The sequence below is a fragment of the Macaca thibetana genome, chromosome 7 (assembly GCF_024542745.1).
Source record: "Macaca thibetana thibetana isolate TM-01 chromosome 7, ASM2454274v1, whole genome shotgun sequence".
Taxonomy (NCBI): domain Eukaryota; kingdom Metazoa; phylum Chordata; class Mammalia; order Primates; family Cercopithecidae; genus Macaca; species Macaca thibetana.
This window is the reverse complement of record NC_065584.1, coordinates 127,248,118-127,266,245: the sequence shown is the minus strand read 5'-3', so window position 1 is coordinate 127,266,245 and position 18,128 is coordinate 127,248,118. Positions and strand designations below refer to the sequence as shown.

Sequence of the window (18,128 nt, the reverse complement as noted above, 5' to 3'; positions counted from 1 at the left end):
CCATCACACCTGGCTAATTTTTTGTGTATATTTTTATTAGAGACAGGGTTCACCATGTTGGCCAGGCTGGTCTTGAACTCTTGACCTCAAGTGATTCACCCACCTCAGCCTCCCAAAGTGCTGGGATGACAGGCGTGAGCCACTACGCCCAGCTCAAATATAAAGTTTTCTATTGATGATTATTTTTCCTCTGGCTTCAGTCATTGGTGTTCAGAAATTTACTGTCATTCTAGTTGTTTTTTTCTTTTTAAGTGATTGTTTTCCCCACCTTCATCTTTCCTTTCCAGCTACTTTTTAGTTCTTGTTCTTGTCTGTGGTGTTCTGCATTTTAACTAGGTTTCTAGGCATGTATTTCTTTTTGTTTATCTTGCTTGGGATATCTTGTGTCCCTTGAATGTTTTTATTCCTATTTTTGTATAAAAAATATGTTCTGGGAAATAACAGCCATTCTGTATCTAAATGTTACTACCTCTTCATTCTTTCTATTATCTCTTTCTAGGACTCCAGTTAGACATATATTATGGCTTTTTATTGTATCCATCATATCTCAATATCTTTTTTCATAATTTTCTTTTTGCTGGGTTTTTTTTTTTGTTTCTTTTTTTGAGATGGAATCTTGGTCTGTTGCCCAGGCTGGAGTGCAATGGCACAATCTCGGCTCACTGCAACCTCCGTCTCCTGGGTTCAAGTGATTCTCCTGCCTCAGGCTCCCGAGTAGCTGGGATTACAGGCCTGCGCCACCACACCCAGCTAATTTGTTTTTTTTGTATTTTTAGTAGAGATGGGGTTTCACTATGTTGGCCAGGCTGGTCTGGAACTCCTGACCTTGTGACCCATCCTCCTCGGCCTCCCAAAGTGCTGGGGTTACAGATGTGAGCCACCATGCCAGGCCTATCTTGCTGTTTTTTATTCTAGGTAATTTCTTTGGCTGTGTCTTCTGCTTCACTAATTAATAATTTTTAACCTTTTTTTTTTTTTTTTTGCTAACTTGCTGTTTAACTTGTTAATTGAATATTGAATATTAAGTTAATCAGTCATTTAATTCCAAATAACCCTTTGTTGATCTTTGTTATAATAACCTTTATTTATTTAAACATTTGTGCATAGCTGGTCTATATTTTGTATTGAAACCAGTTCAATATCTGAAATCTTTGGGAGTTTTAAATGTTTTTCTTAATTTTGACTATTATTTCTGTTGTGTCAGTCATGGTAGCATGCCTTCTCTTGTATTGATTCTCTCTCTCTCTTTTTTTTTTTTTTTTGGCTAATTAATTAATAATTGATGGGAGTTCTGGAGACCTAAATTGGGGTTTGGGGAAACCTTCCTTCAGGGAAGGCTGGCTTGTGTTTCTGCTGCTACCCTGAGTATATCACCAATTTGAGCCAATTGGGCATCCTCTTGAGAGTCTCTAATCAGAGTAGATGTCCCAGACTTCCCTCTGTCACCACACTCCTGATATGAGGCTTAATTTCCCTGATAATGTGCTGCTGTAGGCACCTGTGCTTAAACAGTCCCACCCCCTGGGCTGCCTCACACTCATCCTCCTTCCCTGCCTCAGCTCCTTAGTAGTCTGGCCCCCAGGGTTTTTTGGCACAAGTATACATATGTTGTTTTTTGTTTTTTAGAGGAGGAAGGAGAAAAGAGGTATAGCGACTGAGGCTTGGCAGTCTCTCCTAACTTGTGAGACCACTTATGTCTCAAAGAGAACATCCTTTCCAGGTTTCAGTTTTAGGTTAGTGGAATGGGGTCCTACAAGCCTCAAGTCAGACATAATTCAAAAAGCCAAGTCTGTTAAACATTTTTAGATTGTTTATCTTTGTTCCAAAAGTATTAAAAAAAACCTAAAATAATACTGAAACTGAGTATAAATTAAGAAAACACATTTAATGGAGAGTTAATAGATAAGAATGTAATGAAGTAAACTAGCCAAAATATCCGAATCGTCTGAAAACACATCTAATCATTTATTGATATTATTTTGAAAGGCTTCAATGATTCTATCATGTGTATTGCCTAGAATGTTTTTCATGGGTTTATTTTATATGTTGGATAGGCTGCTACTGAAGAGGAGAACAGCCATGGCCAGGCAAATGGTCTTCTCAATGCTCCAAGCCTTGGGTCACCAATTCGTGTCCGCTCAGAGATTACTCAGCCAGACAGAGATATTCCATTGGTGCGAAAGTTACGTTCCATCCACAGCTTTGAGCTGGAAAAACGTCTGACCCTGGAGCCAAAGCCAGACACTGACAAGTTCCTTGAGACCTGGTATAAAATAGTTTATTTTTCTTTTTAAACCTTCTAAGGTACCATTGTTATTGTTTTGTTGTTGTTGTATATTTCTGTTACATAAAGTCTTTCAAATAAGAAATTCTTGCATTTTTGTAACACTGATTCTGTTAAACTCTAATTTTCATCCTTATTTTTAATTATTATTGCCCTGATTCTTAATTATTATAAATTCTATAGCATATCCTTTGGCTTTGGAAGCTGAGCAGTAAGAGCTGATAACTTCCTAACACTAGGAACAAGTTAAATGAGCATTTTTTACAGTAACTTTGTTTGGAAAGCAATCTCTTCCACATAACAGTGTAGTATTGGAGACGGCAGGATAAACGTGGCATTAGGCGGAGATGAGGGGAATACATAAAGGAGGGGAAAAGTGATTTATATACAAGAGACAGTCAGTTCAATTCACTTTAGTGAAGAGCTTCTCGGAGTAAAATACTGTAGGAAAATAGATACCAATAAGTATATCATGCTTGCCGTCGAGAGTTCACAGTCTACCTAGAGAGAAAAGAAGGTGAAACTTGAGAGATCTATACATAGGTAAAGATTGTAGTGCATAGTTATGAGGCACATTATCCCTACAACAAATTTTGATGACAGAAGACAGAAATGAAAAAAGTGTGGGATATATTTATGAGTTATAGAAGGCTTTAACAGTATTCACAGTATTAAGACCTAATTTCCTTTAATAGTAGTCACACCCTTCAGTGGTACGTCTCTGGTGGCTACTATTGGTAATGAAATATTAGGTTAGAGGGACTGTGAATTTGACTAACATGGTAATTACTGTGTCCGAAGACAATTCAGCCACTTCTGGCCTACTCCAATCTAGCTTCCATTTTAAACAATCCTTCACATATGTGTGTTCTTCCTCACGTGGTAATCATTCATAGCTATGTTATGTAAGCACATGTCTGCATGCTCACATGATCAAAAGGATGGATGAGGCATTGGTTTACACATTTTGAGTTGTGGCTCATATTGAGAATAAGTATCAACATACAATAGGGATAAAAGCGTAGTTCAATAAAAAGTTGGTTTGACAAAAGAAGGGAACTAAAAAGGGCCTTGCTGAGGAAGGAAGTGAACTCCATCTTCCAAAGCAGGATGTGGCAGGTAGAGAAGAACATTGTCAATGCTGTGAAACTTTCCTTATGCTTTATCCGTCTTTTTTTCTCTCATCTTTGTGTCCATATTAGTTCTGTATGGTGCTTATATATTATATAATAAATGTTTCCTTAGGAAAATTGAGTAACTTCTTTCCATTTCCTTAAGCCTGGAGAAAATGCAGAAAGATACCAGTGCAGGAAAAGAATCTATTCTCCCTGCTCTGCTGCATAAGCCTTGTGTTCCTGCTGTGTCCCGTACTGACCATATCTGGCACTATGATGAAGAGTATCTTCCAGATGTCTCCAAGCCTGCTTCTGCCAACACCCCTGAGCAGGCAGATGGTGGTGGCAGCAACGGATTTATAGCCGTTAACCTGAGCTCTTGCAAGCAAGAGATTGATTCCAAAGAATGGGTGATTGTGGACAAGGAGCAGGACCTTCAGGATTTTAGGACAAATGAGGCTGTAGGACATAAAACAACTGGAAGTCCTTCTGATGAGGAGCCTGAAGTACTTCAAGTCCTGGAGGCATCACCTCAAGATGAAAAGCTCCAGTTAGGTCCTTGGGCAGAAAATGATCATTTAAAGAAGGAAACCTCAGGTGTGGTCTTAGCACTTTCTGCAGAGGGTCCTCCTACTGCTGCTTCGGAACAGTATACAGATAGGCTGGAACTCCAGCCTGGAGCTGCTAGTCAGTTTATTGCAGCGACGCCCACAAGTCTAATGGAGGCACAGGCAGAAGGACCCCTTACAGCGGTAAGAAATTTGTTCCTGTTATTATTCTCTGTTATCCACTCAAGGTGCTATTAAGATTCGGACTAACAGTTGATCAACTAAGATTTTTCAGCAGAGGCCTAAATTTTGCAAATGGCCCAGGGAGTGATTTTGTATTAAGTTCTATAGTCAACCCTCCAATATGAAATTTTTCAAAAAGTGAGGTCTTCTTTTATTATATAAAACATAATACATGAAATACCATTATAACCTAATTTTGGAATAACATTTTTAATTAGACTACAAGCACTAGTTATCTATGTGTGTTTATAGATGCTACAATTTTTTAAAGTTTCTAGCAATTTTTACTATACTTTACTGAGGAAGGCATATATTTAACCAGTCATGGTTTGTTCTTTACACTACACTATTGCTAGGCCTGAGTCTTTAGTTCCCTTTCTCTTTCATAAAGTCCACCCAGGAATTTCTCATATTTCATATTCCTGTTAAACCATTGTTTTCTAACATTGATGGCCACTGTTCAAAATGCAGAATTCCAGGCCTCACTTCCAGAACTTTTGTTTTAGTAGGTCTGGGAAAGAGCGTGCTCAGGAATCCTCATTTTAACAAGCAGGTAGAGGCAGCATTTATGATACAGGTCTTCTGCAAAGGAAACTTTTGAGGAACCACTATTGTGTATTCTCAGTTTTGGGCGTTCAGCTGGAGAAGCCTGTTACCCTGTTACCAGTAAGCAGTGGTGCCCCCGGTGACTTATGTGAGGAGGAGCCCCAGAAAAGCCAGAGACGGCCAAGCAAAGCCATGAAAAACCCCCAGGCTACATAAGTAACTGTGAACACAAATCTTAGGCACCCACAGGTACATCTATCCTTATGTGATGGGAGCTACCAGGTTTCCTTAAATTCTGTAATCATCTAGCAGTCCCGGACCTTCCCGCAACTCACCAGAAACAGCATTGTTCCCCAAACTGAAATGTTTTCTGTTAGAACACAATTCCACATCAGGTGCAAAACAGTGGGAAAAGATACCAGTGAAAATTCATTTTGTGTACAGTTCTGAGAAATTTGCCTGTGCTCCAAAACAGGGAAACAAAGGCCTGCCTGCTTCTTCACCAGAGTTAGTTAGCAGGTCCCTCTTTCCCAGGACTGCTTTGTATAGTAGGCAGGTTGTTCACGGCATAAAGGAATCTAGCCAGGAAACAAATTAGGACTGAAATCCACCCCAGACTTTGCTTTCTAAACTGTGCATCTTGGCACAGGGCTGTTTCCTTTTGGAAGGGCGTTCTTTTCCAAATTGTACAAAGCTATCATGTGGGCAAGAGGTAGGTAACTGCTAACTCCCTCCCTCCCTGCTCCATCCTTTCTCCCACCCCACCTTTCCTCTTTCCATTCATCCCCTCTTTCCACCTTCCCAGGTTCACTTTCTTCTTTAACTCTGTTATGCTGTGTACTAACTTTTGCTCTAGCATGTTTCCAGCAGCATTCTGGTGTGCCTTCCTTCATGGAGGCTTTCTAAAGCCTTTGCTCCATTTCTCCTGGTATTTTTTGCCCTCTCTCGATGCTGTCCTATTCACAAAGATTGTGCTCATGGTTCTCTTACACTACTGCAGTGTTTTCTCTGACAAGTTATTGATAGGCTTGCATTCATGTACGTGATGTTTGACCTTATGTTTAGATATCTTTGAATTATTTTTCTATTTATTTATTTATTTATTGAGACGGAGTCTCAGATTGGAGCGCAGTGGTGCGATCGTGGCTCACTGCAACCTCCACCTCTGGGTTCAAGTGATTCTCCTGCCTTAGCCTCCCAAGTAGCTGGGATTACAGGCACCCACCACTACGCCCGGCTAATTTTTTTGTATTAATTGAAAGTCTCTAATGAAATGTCAGCTGCATCAATTGTGTACTTATTTCTAAGTTTTTTGTTTCTATTTTAGAGGCAAGGTCTTCCTCAGTCACCCAGGCTGTACCACAGTGGAACGATCATACCTTACTGTAACCTCAAGCTCCTGGGCTCAAGTGATCCTCCCATGCCAGCGTCCCAAGTCATTAGGACTACAGGCATGAGTCACCACACCCAGCTCATTTTGTTGTTGTTTTGTAGAGACAGCTTTTGCCATGTTGCCCAGACTGGTCTCAAATTCCTGTGTTCAAGTGGTCCTCCCACATCGGCCTCCCAAAGTGCTGGGATTACAGGTTTGAGCTCCTACACCTGGCTAATTTTTTAATCTTTTGTAAGACGGGGTCCCACTGTGTTGCCCAGACTGGTCTCAAACTGCTGGGATCCAGAGATTCTCCTGTCTCAGCCTCCCAAAGTCTTGGTATTATAGACATGAGACACTGTGCCCAGCCAGTGCTTCATTTTAATACCACCTTTAGAAACAGTATAAATGTGGCTGGGCCTAGTAACATCACCCATATGTTATCCATTGCTATTGCTATGTACCAAATTAGCCCAAATTCAGCATCGTTAAACAAGAGTCATTATTTCACACAATTTCTTGGAGCTAGAAATGCAGGAGTGGCTTAGTTCAGTGGTTCTAGCTCATGCGTGGTCTCTCATGAAGAGGTCGTCAAGCTCTCAGCCAGGGTTAAAATCAGCTTAAAAGTTTGGCTGGAAAGGGAAGATCCACTTCCAAGCTCACTCCCATGACTGTTGGCAGGCCTCAGTTCCTTACTGGCTGTTAGCCAGAGGCTCTAGTTCCTCGCCGTTTGGGCCTCTCCATCTGGCTTTCCCAGTGAGTGAGGTGAGGAGGAGACAGAGATGGGGAAGAGAGGTGACGGGAATGCATCCCCACCAAGGTAGAAGCCACAGTGTCTTTTCTGATCTGTCTCAGAAGGGGCATACCATCGCTTCTGCCGTATTCTGTCAGTCACACAGACCAACCCTGGACGATGTATGAGGGTCTATATGAGGGTGTGAATACCAGAAGACACATCTGGGTCATTGGGAACTATTTTAGAGCTGTCTACCATATTACCTTACATTTACATTTTACAGAATACTTCCCAATTTGATCTCAACTGCAACTCCATGGAACAAGCAGAGGGAATATTATTTTAGCTTTTTGTACTGAGGTGACTAAGCCTCAGGAAAGGAAGAACCCATGAAGAGTCAGATGCTGGTAGACTAGACTTGGTGTTCCATCCCTCGTGCCAGGAGATTACACCTTACACCAGTCTTCTGTCCCTATACCAGGGCATTGCCAACATATGGAAAGACTTTCCTAATTGGCTTATTTCTTAGAGATTGAGAAGAGGAAAGGGGGTTTAAAATAATGCAAAGTAGGAGCAGGACCAAAAGAAAAAGAGTAGCAGAATTTTTAATAATCTGTTAGCCAACATCTATTGAGAGAATTCCTCTGACTGTATTTACAGGACTACCAATACCAGCACTAATAAAATTTAAATTAACAGTTAGTTATATTTTCTTAATTATGTTTATATCTTCATACCTGTGAAGTATCTGCTAAGTTCCAGGCGTTACGCCATACTTCAGGGATAACAAGTTGGCACCAACCTGTCAGGTTGGCAATGAAAACTTACATCTTAACAGTTACCTTAAACAACCTGAAATGATTGTAATAGGGCTCTTTATAGGAATGAGGACACAGACATATCTGCCTAGGACTGAGGAGTGGAATTTTGGATGTCTTTATTTTCTCAACTTTTCTTTATTTTCTAATTTTTTTTTTAACCATGGTAATTAAAAATCTTCCTAGGAAGATTAAGCAATGCTTCAGGCTGGGCGCGGTGGCTCATGCCTGTAATTCCAGCACTTTGGGAGGCCAAGGTGGGTGGATCACAAGGTCAGGAGTTCAAGACCAGCCTGGCCAAGATGGTGAAACCTTGTCTCTACTAAAAACACAAAAAACTAGCCAGGTGTGGTGGCACACGCCTGTAATCCTGGCTGCTGTGGAGGCTGAGCCAGAGAATTGCTTAAAAACCTGGGAGGCAGAGGTTGCAGTGAGCTGAGATCGTACCACTACACTCCAGCCTGGGCAACAGAGCGAGACTCCATGTCAAAAAAGAAAAGAAATAGTACTTCCATGTGGCTTTCCTGGCGAGGCACATGTTTCACTTATTTGGATCCCTTGTATAAACTACAGTGACTGTGTGAAAGCTCATGGAGTTATTCAGAGCCTCCATTGACACAGGAATGATCCACACATGTATTAATAGAGGTGTGCTTTAATAAGGTGAAAAGGTGAAGACTTTTTGGGCTGGTTACCATCTGTTTAACTTCTTAAAATGGATTTTGCAGGAGGGTTGAATGTATGTATATTGACTGGGGAGTGGCCAAATATCCTCTGTCTGACCATGAATTCCTATTTTTGATCTGGAAAATTTGGTCGTTATAATCATAGGAAAGTTTTTTTTCTATGAGATTACATTACAATTTCTACAAGATTACACTATATTTGATATTACAATTCAACCTATGTACAGTTAGAAAGGATCAGAGATTGGATGGACTGCCCTGGAAAGTAAAGAAAGAAAGCCTATTTGTGAAGTGCTTGAGTACAGTCTGGACTATCACTTGGGAGATTTTTGTGGAAGGAACCTCAGTATGCAATGGTTGATACACTCATGTGTGCAACATTTGTTGCGTGTCTCCTATGAGTCGGGTACTATGCTAAGTACCAAGAATAAAAAGCCCAGTTAGTCACCTCACTGCTTTCAAGGGTCTTCAGTCTAGTAAAGAAACAGTTTAAGTGTTACAGGTGCTGTGATAGAAATTTATACGTTGTAGAAGTTGGACTGGATTTATCCCTAAGATGTCTTTCTTTCTTTCTTTTTTTTTTTTTTTTAATTATACTTTAAGTTCTAGGGTACGTGTGCACGACATGCAGGTTTGTTACATAGGTATACACGTGCCATGTTGGTTTGCTGCACCCATTAATTCATTATTTACATTAGATATTTCTGCTATCCCTCCCCCAGCTCCCCACCCCCGACAGGCCCCAGTGTGTGATGTTCCCCACCCTGTGTCCAAGTGTTCTCATTGTTCAATTCCCACCTATGAGTGTGAACATGCAGTATATGGTTTTGTGTCCTTGTGATAGTTTGCTCAGAATGATGGTTTCCACCTGCATCAGTGTCCCTGCAAAGGACATGAACTCATCCTTTTTTATGGCTGCATAGTATTCTGTGGTGTATATGTACCACATTTTCTTAATCCAGTCTATCATTGATGGACATTTGGGTTCGTTCCAAATCTTTGCTATTGGGAATAGTGCCACAATAAACATACATGTGCATATGTCTTTATAGTAGCATGATTTATAATTCTTTGGGTATATACCCAGTAATGGGATCACTGGGTCAAATGGTATTTCTAGTTCTAGATCCTTGAGGAATCGCCATACTGTCTTCCACAATGGTTGAACTAGTTGACACTCCCACCAACAGTGTAAAAGCATTCCTATTTCTCCACATCCTCTCCAACATCTGTTGTTTCCTGACTTTTTAATGATCGCCATTCTAACTGGTGTGAGATGGTATCTCATTGTGGTTTTGATTTGCATTTCTCTGATGACCAGTGATGAAGAGCATTTTTTCATGTCTCTTGGGTGCATAAGTGTCTTCTTTTGAGAAGTATCTGTTCATATCCTTTGCCTATTTTTTGATGGGGTTGTTTGTTTTCTTCTTGTAAATTTGTTTAAGTTCTTTGTAGATTCTGGATATTAGCCCTTTGTCAGATGGGTAGATTGCAAAAATTATCTCCCATTCTGTAGGTTGCCTATTCACTCTGATGGTAGTTTCTTTTGCTGTGCAGAAGCTCTTTTGTTTAATTAGATCTCATTTGTCAATTTTGGCTTTTGTTGTCATTGTTTTTGGTGTTTTAGGCATGAAGTCCTTGCCCATGTCTATGTCCTGAATGGTATTGCCTAGGTTTTCTTCTAGGGTTTTTGTGGTTTTAGGTCTAACATTTAAGTCTTTAATCCATCTTGAATTAATTTTTGTATAAGGGGATAAGGAAGGGATCCAGTTTCAGCTTTCTACTTATGGCTAGCCAGTTTTCCCAGTACCATTAATTAAACAGGAAATCCTTTCCCCATTTCTTGTTTTTGTCAGGTTTGTCAAAGATCAGATGGTTGTAGATGTATGGTATTATTTCTGAGGGCTCTGTTCTGTTCCATTGGTCTATATCTGTGTTTTGGTACCAGTACTATGCTGTTTTGTTTACTGTAGCCTTGTAGTATAGTTTGAAGTTAGGTAGCGTGATGCCTCAAGCTGTGTTCTTTTTGCTTAGGATTGTCTTGGCAATGCAGGCTCTTTTTTGGTTCCATATGAACTTTAAAGTAATTTTTTCCAATTCTGTGAAGAAAGTCATTGGTAGCTTGATGGGGATGGCATTGAATCTATAAATTACTTGGGCAGTATGGCCATTTTCACAATATTAATTCTTCCTGTCCATGAGCATGGAATGTTCTTCCATTTGTTTGTGTCCTCTTTTATTTCCTTGAGCAGTGGTTTGTATTTCTCCTTGAAGAGGTCCTTTACATCCCTTGTAAGTTGGATTCCTAGGTATTTTACTCTCTTCGTAGCAGTTGTGAATGGGAATTCACTCATGATTTGGCTCTCTGTTTGTTACTGGTGTATAGGAATGCTTGTGATTTTTGCACATTGATTTTGTATCCTGAGACTTTGCTGGAGTTGCTTATCAGCTTAAGGAGATTTTGGGCTGAGACGATGGGGTTTTCTAAATATACAATCATGTCATCTGCAAACAGGGACAGTTTGACTTCCTCTTTTCCTGATTGAATACCTTTTATTTCTTTCTCTTGCCTGATTGCCCTGGCTAGAACTTCCAACACTATATTGAATAGGAGTGGTGAGAGAGAGCATCCGTGTCTTGTGCCAGTTTTCAAAGGGAATGCTTCCAGTTTTTGCCCATTCAGTATGATATTGGCTGTGGGTTTGTCATAAATAGCTCTTATTATTTTGAGATACGTCCCATCAATACCTAGTTTATTGAGAGTTTTTAGCATGAAGGGCTGTTGAATTTTGTCGAAGGCCTTTTCTGCATCTATTGAGATAATCGTGTGGTTTTTGTCGTTGGTTCTGTTTATGTGATGAGTTATGTTTATTGATTTGTGTATGTTGAACCAGCCTTGCATCCCAGGGATGAAGCCGACTTGATCGTGATGGATAAGCTTTTTGATGTGCTGCTGGATTTAGTTTGCCAGTATTTTATTGAGGATTTTTGCATTGATGTTCATCAGGCATATTGGTCTAAAATTCTCTTTTTTTGTTGTATCTCTGCCAGGCTTTGGTATCAGGATGATGTTGGTCTCATAAAATGAGTTAGGGAGGATTCCCTCTTTTCTATTGATTGGAATAGTTTCAGAAGGAATGGTACCAGCTTCTCTTTGTACCACTGGTAGAATTCGGCTGTGAATCTGTCTGGTCCTGGACTTTTTTTGGTTGGTAGGCTATTAATTATTGCCTCAATTTCAGAACCTGTTATTGGCCTATTCAGAGATTCAACTTCTTCCTGGTTTAGTCTTGGGAGGGTGTATGTGTCCAGGAATTTATCCATTTCTTCTAGATTTTCTAGTTTATTTGCACAGAGGTGTTTATAATATTCTCTGATGGTAGCTTGTATTTCTGTGGGATTGGTGGTGATACCACCTTTATCATTTTTTATTGCGTCTATTTGATTCTTCTCTCCTTTCTTTTTTGTTAGTCTTGCTAGCAGTCTATCAATTTTGTTGATCTTTTCAAAAAACCAGCTCCTGGATTCATTGATTTTTTTGGAGGGTTTTTTTGTGTCTCTATCTCCTTCAGTTCTGCTCTGATCTTAATTATTTCTTGCCTTCTGCTAGCTTTTGAATTTGTTTGCTCTTGCTTCTCTAGCTTTTTATTGTTGTTGTTTTTTGTTTGTTTGTTTTGTTTTTTTTTTTTGAGATAGAGTCTCGCTCAGTTGCCCAGGCTGGAGTGCAGTGTCATGATCTTGGCTCATTGCAAGCTCCGCTTCCTGGGTTCACCCCATTCTCCTGCCTCAGCCTCCCGAGTAGCTGGGACTACTGGCGCCCGCCATTATGCCCGGCTAATTTTTTAAATATTTTTAGTAAAGACGGGGTTTTACCGTGTTAGCCAGGATGGTCTCGATCTGCTGACCTTGTGATCCACCTGTATCGGCCTCCCAGAGTGCTGGGATTACAGTCGTGAGCCACCGCGCTCAGCCGCTTCTTTAGTTCTTTTAATTGTGATGTTAGAGTGTCGATTTTAGATCTTTCCTGCTTTCTCTTGTGGGCATTTAGTGCTATAAATTTCCCTCTACACACTGCTTCAAATGTGTCCCAGAGATTCTGGTACGTTGTGTCTTTGTTCTCATTGGTTTCAAAGAACATCTTTATTTCTGCCTTCATTTCATTATGTACCCAGTAGTCATTCAGGAGCAGGTTGTTCAGTTTCCATGTAGTTGTGTGGTCTTGAGTGAGTTTCTTAATCCTGAGTTCTAACTTGATTGCACTGTGGTCTGAGAGACAGTTTGTTGTGATTTCTGTTCTTTTACATTTGCTGAAGAGTGCTCTACTTCCAACTATGTGGTCAATTTTGGAATAAGTGTGATGTAGTGCTGAGAATGTGTATTCTATTGATTTGGGGTGGAAAGTTCTGTAGATGTCTATTAGGTCTGCTTGGTGCAGAGCTGAGTTGAAGTCCTGGATGTCCTTGTTAACCTTCTGTCTCATTAATCTGTCTAATATTGACAGATCAATGAGACAGATTGAATGGGTTCTAAAGTCACCCATTATTATTGTGTGGGCGTCTAAGTCTCTTTGTAGGTCTCTAAGGACTTGCTTTATGAATCTGGGTGCTCCTGTATTGGGTGCATGTATATTTAGGATACTTAGCTCTTCTTGTTGAATTGATCCCTTTACCATTGTGTAATGGTCGTCTTTGTCTCTTTTGATCTTTGTTGGTTTAAAGTCTGTTTTATCAGAGACTAGGATTGCAACCCCCTGCTTTTTTTTTTTTTTTTTTTTTTTTTGCTTTCCTTTGGTTGGTAGATCTTTCTCCATCCCTTTATTTTGAGCCTGTGTGTGTCTCTCCATGTGGGATGGGTTTCCTGAATACAGCACACTGATGGATCTTGACTCTTTGTTCAATTTGCCAGTCTGTGTCTTTTGATTGGGGCATTTAGCCCATTAACATTTAAGGTTAATATTGTTATGTGTGAATTTGATCCTGTCATTATGATGTTAGCTGGTTATTTTGCCCATTAGTTGATACAGTTTCTTTCTAGCATCAATAGTCTTTACAACTTGGCATGTTTTTGCAGTGGCAGGTACCGGTTGTTCCTTTCCATGTTTAGTGCTTCCCTCAGGAGCTCTTGTAAGGCAGGTCTGGTGGTTACAAAATCTCTCATCATTTGCTTGTCTGTAAAGGATTTTATTTCTCTTCCACTTATGAAACTTAGTTTGGCTGGATATGAAATTCTGGATTGAAAATTCTTTTCTTTAAGAATGTTGAATATTGGCCCCCATGCTCTTCTGGCTTTCTGCTGAGAGATCCATGTTAGTTTGATGGCCTTCCCTTTGTGAGTAACCCGAACTTTCTCTCTGGCTGTCCTTGACATTTTTTCCTTCATTTCAACCTTGGTGAATCTGACAATTATGTGCCTTGGGGTTGCTCTTCTTGAGGAGTATCTTTGTGGTGTTCTCTGTGTTTCCTGAATTTGAATGTTGGCCTGTCCTGCTAAGTTGGGGAAGTTCTCCTGGATAATATCCTGAAGAGTGTTTTCCAGCTTGGTTCCATTCTCCCTGTCACTTTCAGGTACATTAATCAAATGTAGATTTGGTCTTTTCACATAGTCCCATATTTCTTGAAGGCTTTGTTCATTTCTTTTTATTCTTTTTTCTCTAAACTTCTCACTTTATTTCATTAATTTGATCTTCAATCACTGATACCCTTTCTTCTACTTGATCGAATCGGCTATTGAAGCTTGTGCATACATCACATAGTTCTTGTGCCATGGTTTTCAGCTCCATCAGGTCATTTAAGGTCTTCTCTATACTGTTTATCCTTGTTAGCCATTCGTCTAATCTTTTTTCAAGGTTTTTAGCTTCCTTGCAATGGGTTCGAACATGCTCCTTAGCTCGGAGAAGTTTGTTATTACTGACCTACTGAAGCTTACTTCTGTCAGCTCGTCAAAGTCATTCTCCGTCCAGCTTTGTTCCGTTGCTGGTGAGGAGCTGTGATCCTTTGGAGAAGAAGAGGTGCTCTGGTTTTTAGAATTTTCAGCTTTTCTGCTCTGGTTTCTCTCCATCTTTGTGGTTTTATCTACCTTTGGTCTTTGATGATGGTGACCTACAGATGGGGTTTTGGTGTGGATGTCCTTTTTGTTGATGTTGATACTATTCCTTTCTGTTTGTTAGTTTTCCTTCTAAGAGTCAGGTCGCTCAGCTGCAGGTCTGTTGGAGTTTGCTGGAGGTCCACTCCAGACCCTGTTTACCTGGGTATCACCAGCGGAGGCTGCAGAACAGCAAATATTGAAGAACAGCAAATATTGCTGCCTGATCCTTCCTCTGGAAGCTTCGTCGCAGAGAGGCACCTGCCTGTATGCAGTGTCAGTCAGCCCCTACTGGAAGGTGTCTTCCAGTTAGGCTACACAGTGGTCAGAGCCCCACTTGAGAAGGCAGTCTGTCCATTCTCCGAGCTCAAACACCATGCTGGGAGAGCCACTGCTCTCTTCAGAGCTATCAGACAGGGACGTTTAAGTCTGCAGAAGTTTCTGCTGCCTTTTGTTCAGCTATGCCCTGCCCCCAGAGGTGGAGTCTACAGAGGCAACAGGCCTTGCTGCGCTGTGGAGGGCTCTTCCCAGTTTGAGCTTCCCTGGCTGCTGGCTGCTTTATTTACCCACTCAAGCCTCAGCAATGATGGATGCCCTTCCCCCTGCCAGGCTGCTGCCTTGCAGGTCAATCTCAGACTGCTGTGCCAGCAGTGAGCAAGGCTAGGTGGGTATGGTTCTCGCGGAGCCATGTGCGGGATATAATCTCCTGGTGTGCCGTTTCCTAAGACCTTTGGAAAAGCGCAGTATTTGGGCAGGAGCATCTCATTTTTCCAGGTACCATCTATACCTGGCTAGGGAAGGGAAATCCCCCAACCCCTTGTGCTTCCCGGGTGAGGCGATGCCCTGCCCTGCTTCAGCTTGCCCTCTGTGGGCTGCACCCACTGTCCAACACGCCCCAGTGAGATGAACCAGGTACCTCAGTTGGAAATGCAGAAATCACCTGTCTTCTGTGTCAGTCACGCTGGGAACTGCAGACCAGAGCTGTTCCTATTCAGCCATCTTGGAACAGAATCCCTGAGGTGTCTTTCAATACTGCATGAAGGGGCTAGAAAACTGACTGTTTAATCCTTTAGCCATGTATATAATATGTAATTACAGGCCTGCCAAAAAATGTTTTTGTTTTAGTCCATCTTTTCTGGGCTTCTATTCTTTGGGTATGAGTTGTGGCTTGCTTACAATTTTTAGTACTCCTACAAAATTTTTATAATTGCAAACCCCCTTAAAGACACATTAAACTATAAATAATGAGTGACTTGTCTGGAGAGTGGCATGACAAGGGAAGGAAAAAAGCAGCTTTTACTTTTCATTCACTTTTGAGGCTTTAGGTTTTTAGTTTTGCCCACCTCTGTAGCAAAGACTGCTGCCTTCCGCGCTCTTCCCTATCCACCCTCACCTCAATCCACATTGGCCAAAGTGGGAGATACCATATATAGCCTCTTAAAAACATTATAATTGGCACATAACAATCATACATATGTATGAGGTATATAGTGATGTTTTAACACATGAAATGTATAGTGACCAGATCAGTGTAACTGGCATCTACATCATCTCAAACATTTATTATTTCTTTGTGTTGGGAGCATTCAATATCCTTTCTTCTATCTGTTTGAAAATATATATTATTGGGCCAGGCACAGTGACTCACGCCTGTAATCCTGTAATCCTAGCACTGAGGTCAGGAGTTCGAGACCAACCTAGTTGACATGGTGAAACCCCGTGTCTACTAAAAATACAAAAATTAGCAGGGTGTGGTGGGGCATGCCTGTAATCCCAGCTACTCGGGAGGCTGAGGCAGGAGAATCGCTTGAACCCAGGAGGCGGAGGTTGCAGTGAGCAAAGATCACGCTGTGCACTCCAGCCTGGGTGACAGAGTGAGACTCTGTCTCAAAACAGAAAAACAAAACAAAACAAAAAACAGAAAGAAAGAAAATATATATTATTGTTAACTATAATCATCCTACAGTGCTATGGAACACTAGAAGTTATTCCTTCTATCTAGCTGTAATTTTGTATCCTTTAACAAATCTTTCCCTATCTCCCCATTTCTGCTACTCTTCCCAACCTCTAATAACCTCTCTTCTACTTTTTACTTACATAAAATCAACTTTTCTTTTTAACTTCCTTATATATTAGAACATGTGGTATTTGTCTTTCTTTGCCTGGCTTATTTCATTTAACGTAACAGCCTCCAGTTCCATCCATGTTGCCATGAATGACAGGATTTATTTTTTATGGCTGAATAGCATTCCATTGTTTATATATACCACATTTTCTTTTTTTTTTTTTTTTTTGAGACACAGTCTTGCTCTGTTGCCCAGGCTGGAGTACAGTGGTGGTGATCTCGGCTCAGTGCAACCACCGCCTGCTGGGTTCAAGCAGTTCTCCTGCCTCAGCCTCCTGAGTAGCAGGGACTACAGGCTCACACCACCATGCCTGGATAATTTTTGTATTTTTTGTAGAGATGGGGTTTCGCCACGTTGGCCAGGCTGGTCTCGAACTCCTGACCTCAGGTGATCCACCTGCCTTGGCCTTTCAAAGTTCTGGGATTACAGGCATGAGCCACCGTGCCTGGCTGATATACCACATTTTCTTTCTTTTTTTTTTTTTTTTTTTTTTGAGACGGAGTCTCACTCTGTCACCCAGGCTGGAGTGCAGTGGCACGATCTCGGCTCACTGCAAGCTCTGCCTCCCAGGTTTATGCCATTCTCCTGCCTCAGCCTCCCGAGTAGCTGGGACTACAGGTGCCCGCCACCTCACCCGGCTAGTTTTTCGTATTTTTTAGTAGAGACGGGGTTTCACCGTGTTAGCCAGAATGGTCTCGATCTCCTGACCTCGTGATCCACCCGTCTCAGCCTCCCAAAGTGCTGGGATTACAGGCTTGAGCCACCGCACCCGGCACCACATTTTCTTTATCCACTCATCTGTTGTCGTACACTTGAGTTGATTCCATATCTTGGCTATTGTGAACAGTGATGCAGTAAACATGAATGTGCAGATATCTCTTCGATATACTGATCTTCCCAGTAGTGGGATTGCTGAATTGTGTGGTAGTTCTATTTGTAGTTTTTTGAGGAACCTACATACTTTTCTCCATAGTAACTGTACTATTTTACAGTCCCACTGTATTAGTCTGTTTTCATACTGCTGATAAAGACATACCCAAGACTGGGCAATTTACAGAAGAAAGAGATTTAATTGGACTTACAGTTCCACATGGCTGGGGAGGCCTCACAATCATGGTGGAAGGCAAGGAGGAGCAAGTCACATCTTACATGGATAGCAGCAAGCAAAGAGAGCTTGTGCAGGAAAACCCCCCCTTATAATAACCATCAGATCTCGTGAGACTTACTCACTATCATGAGAACAGCATGAGAAAGAACTGCCCCCATGATTCAGTTACCTCCCACTGGGTCCGTCCCACAACACGTGGGAATTCAAGATGAGATTTGGGTGGGGACACAGCCAAACCATACCCACCAACGCCATATTTGAGAGTTCCCTTTTCTCTGCATCCTTGCCAGCATTTGTTATTTTTTGTCTTTTTGTTGATAGCCATTTTTACTGGGGTGATATAATATCTCATTGCGGTTTTTATTTACGTTTTTCTGATGACTAGTGATATTGAGCATTTTTTCATATATTTGTTGGCCATTTGTATATATCTTATTTTGAGAAATGTCTGCTTAGGCCATTTGC

The 18,128-nt window shown here is 41.1% G+C and overlaps 2 protein-coding genes across 7 annotated transcripts in view; one reads left to right on the top strand and one right to left on the bottom strand.

Moving 5' to 3' along the window:
* The window catches only part of CCNDBP1 (cyclin D1 binding protein 1), a 507,674-nt gene that overhangs the window by 397,508 nt on the left and 92,038 nt on the right, over positions 1 to 18,128 (bottom strand). The window lies entirely within an intron of this gene.
* TTBK2 (tau tubulin kinase 2) overlaps positions 1 to 18,128 on the top strand; it is a 174,794-nt gene that overhangs the window by 134,169 nt on the left and 22,497 nt on the right. For all 6 annotated transcript variants that reach the window (XM_050799381.1, XM_050799380.1, XM_050799382.1 and 3 more), the window contains 2 exons: positions 2,055 to 2,266; positions 3,563 to 4,151. In XM_050799381.1, the coding sequence (XP_050655338.1) occupies positions 2,055 to 2,266; positions 3,563 to 4,151 (801 nt within the window). The remainder of the gene's footprint in view (positions 1 to 2,054; positions 2,267 to 3,562; positions 4,152 to 18,128) is intronic.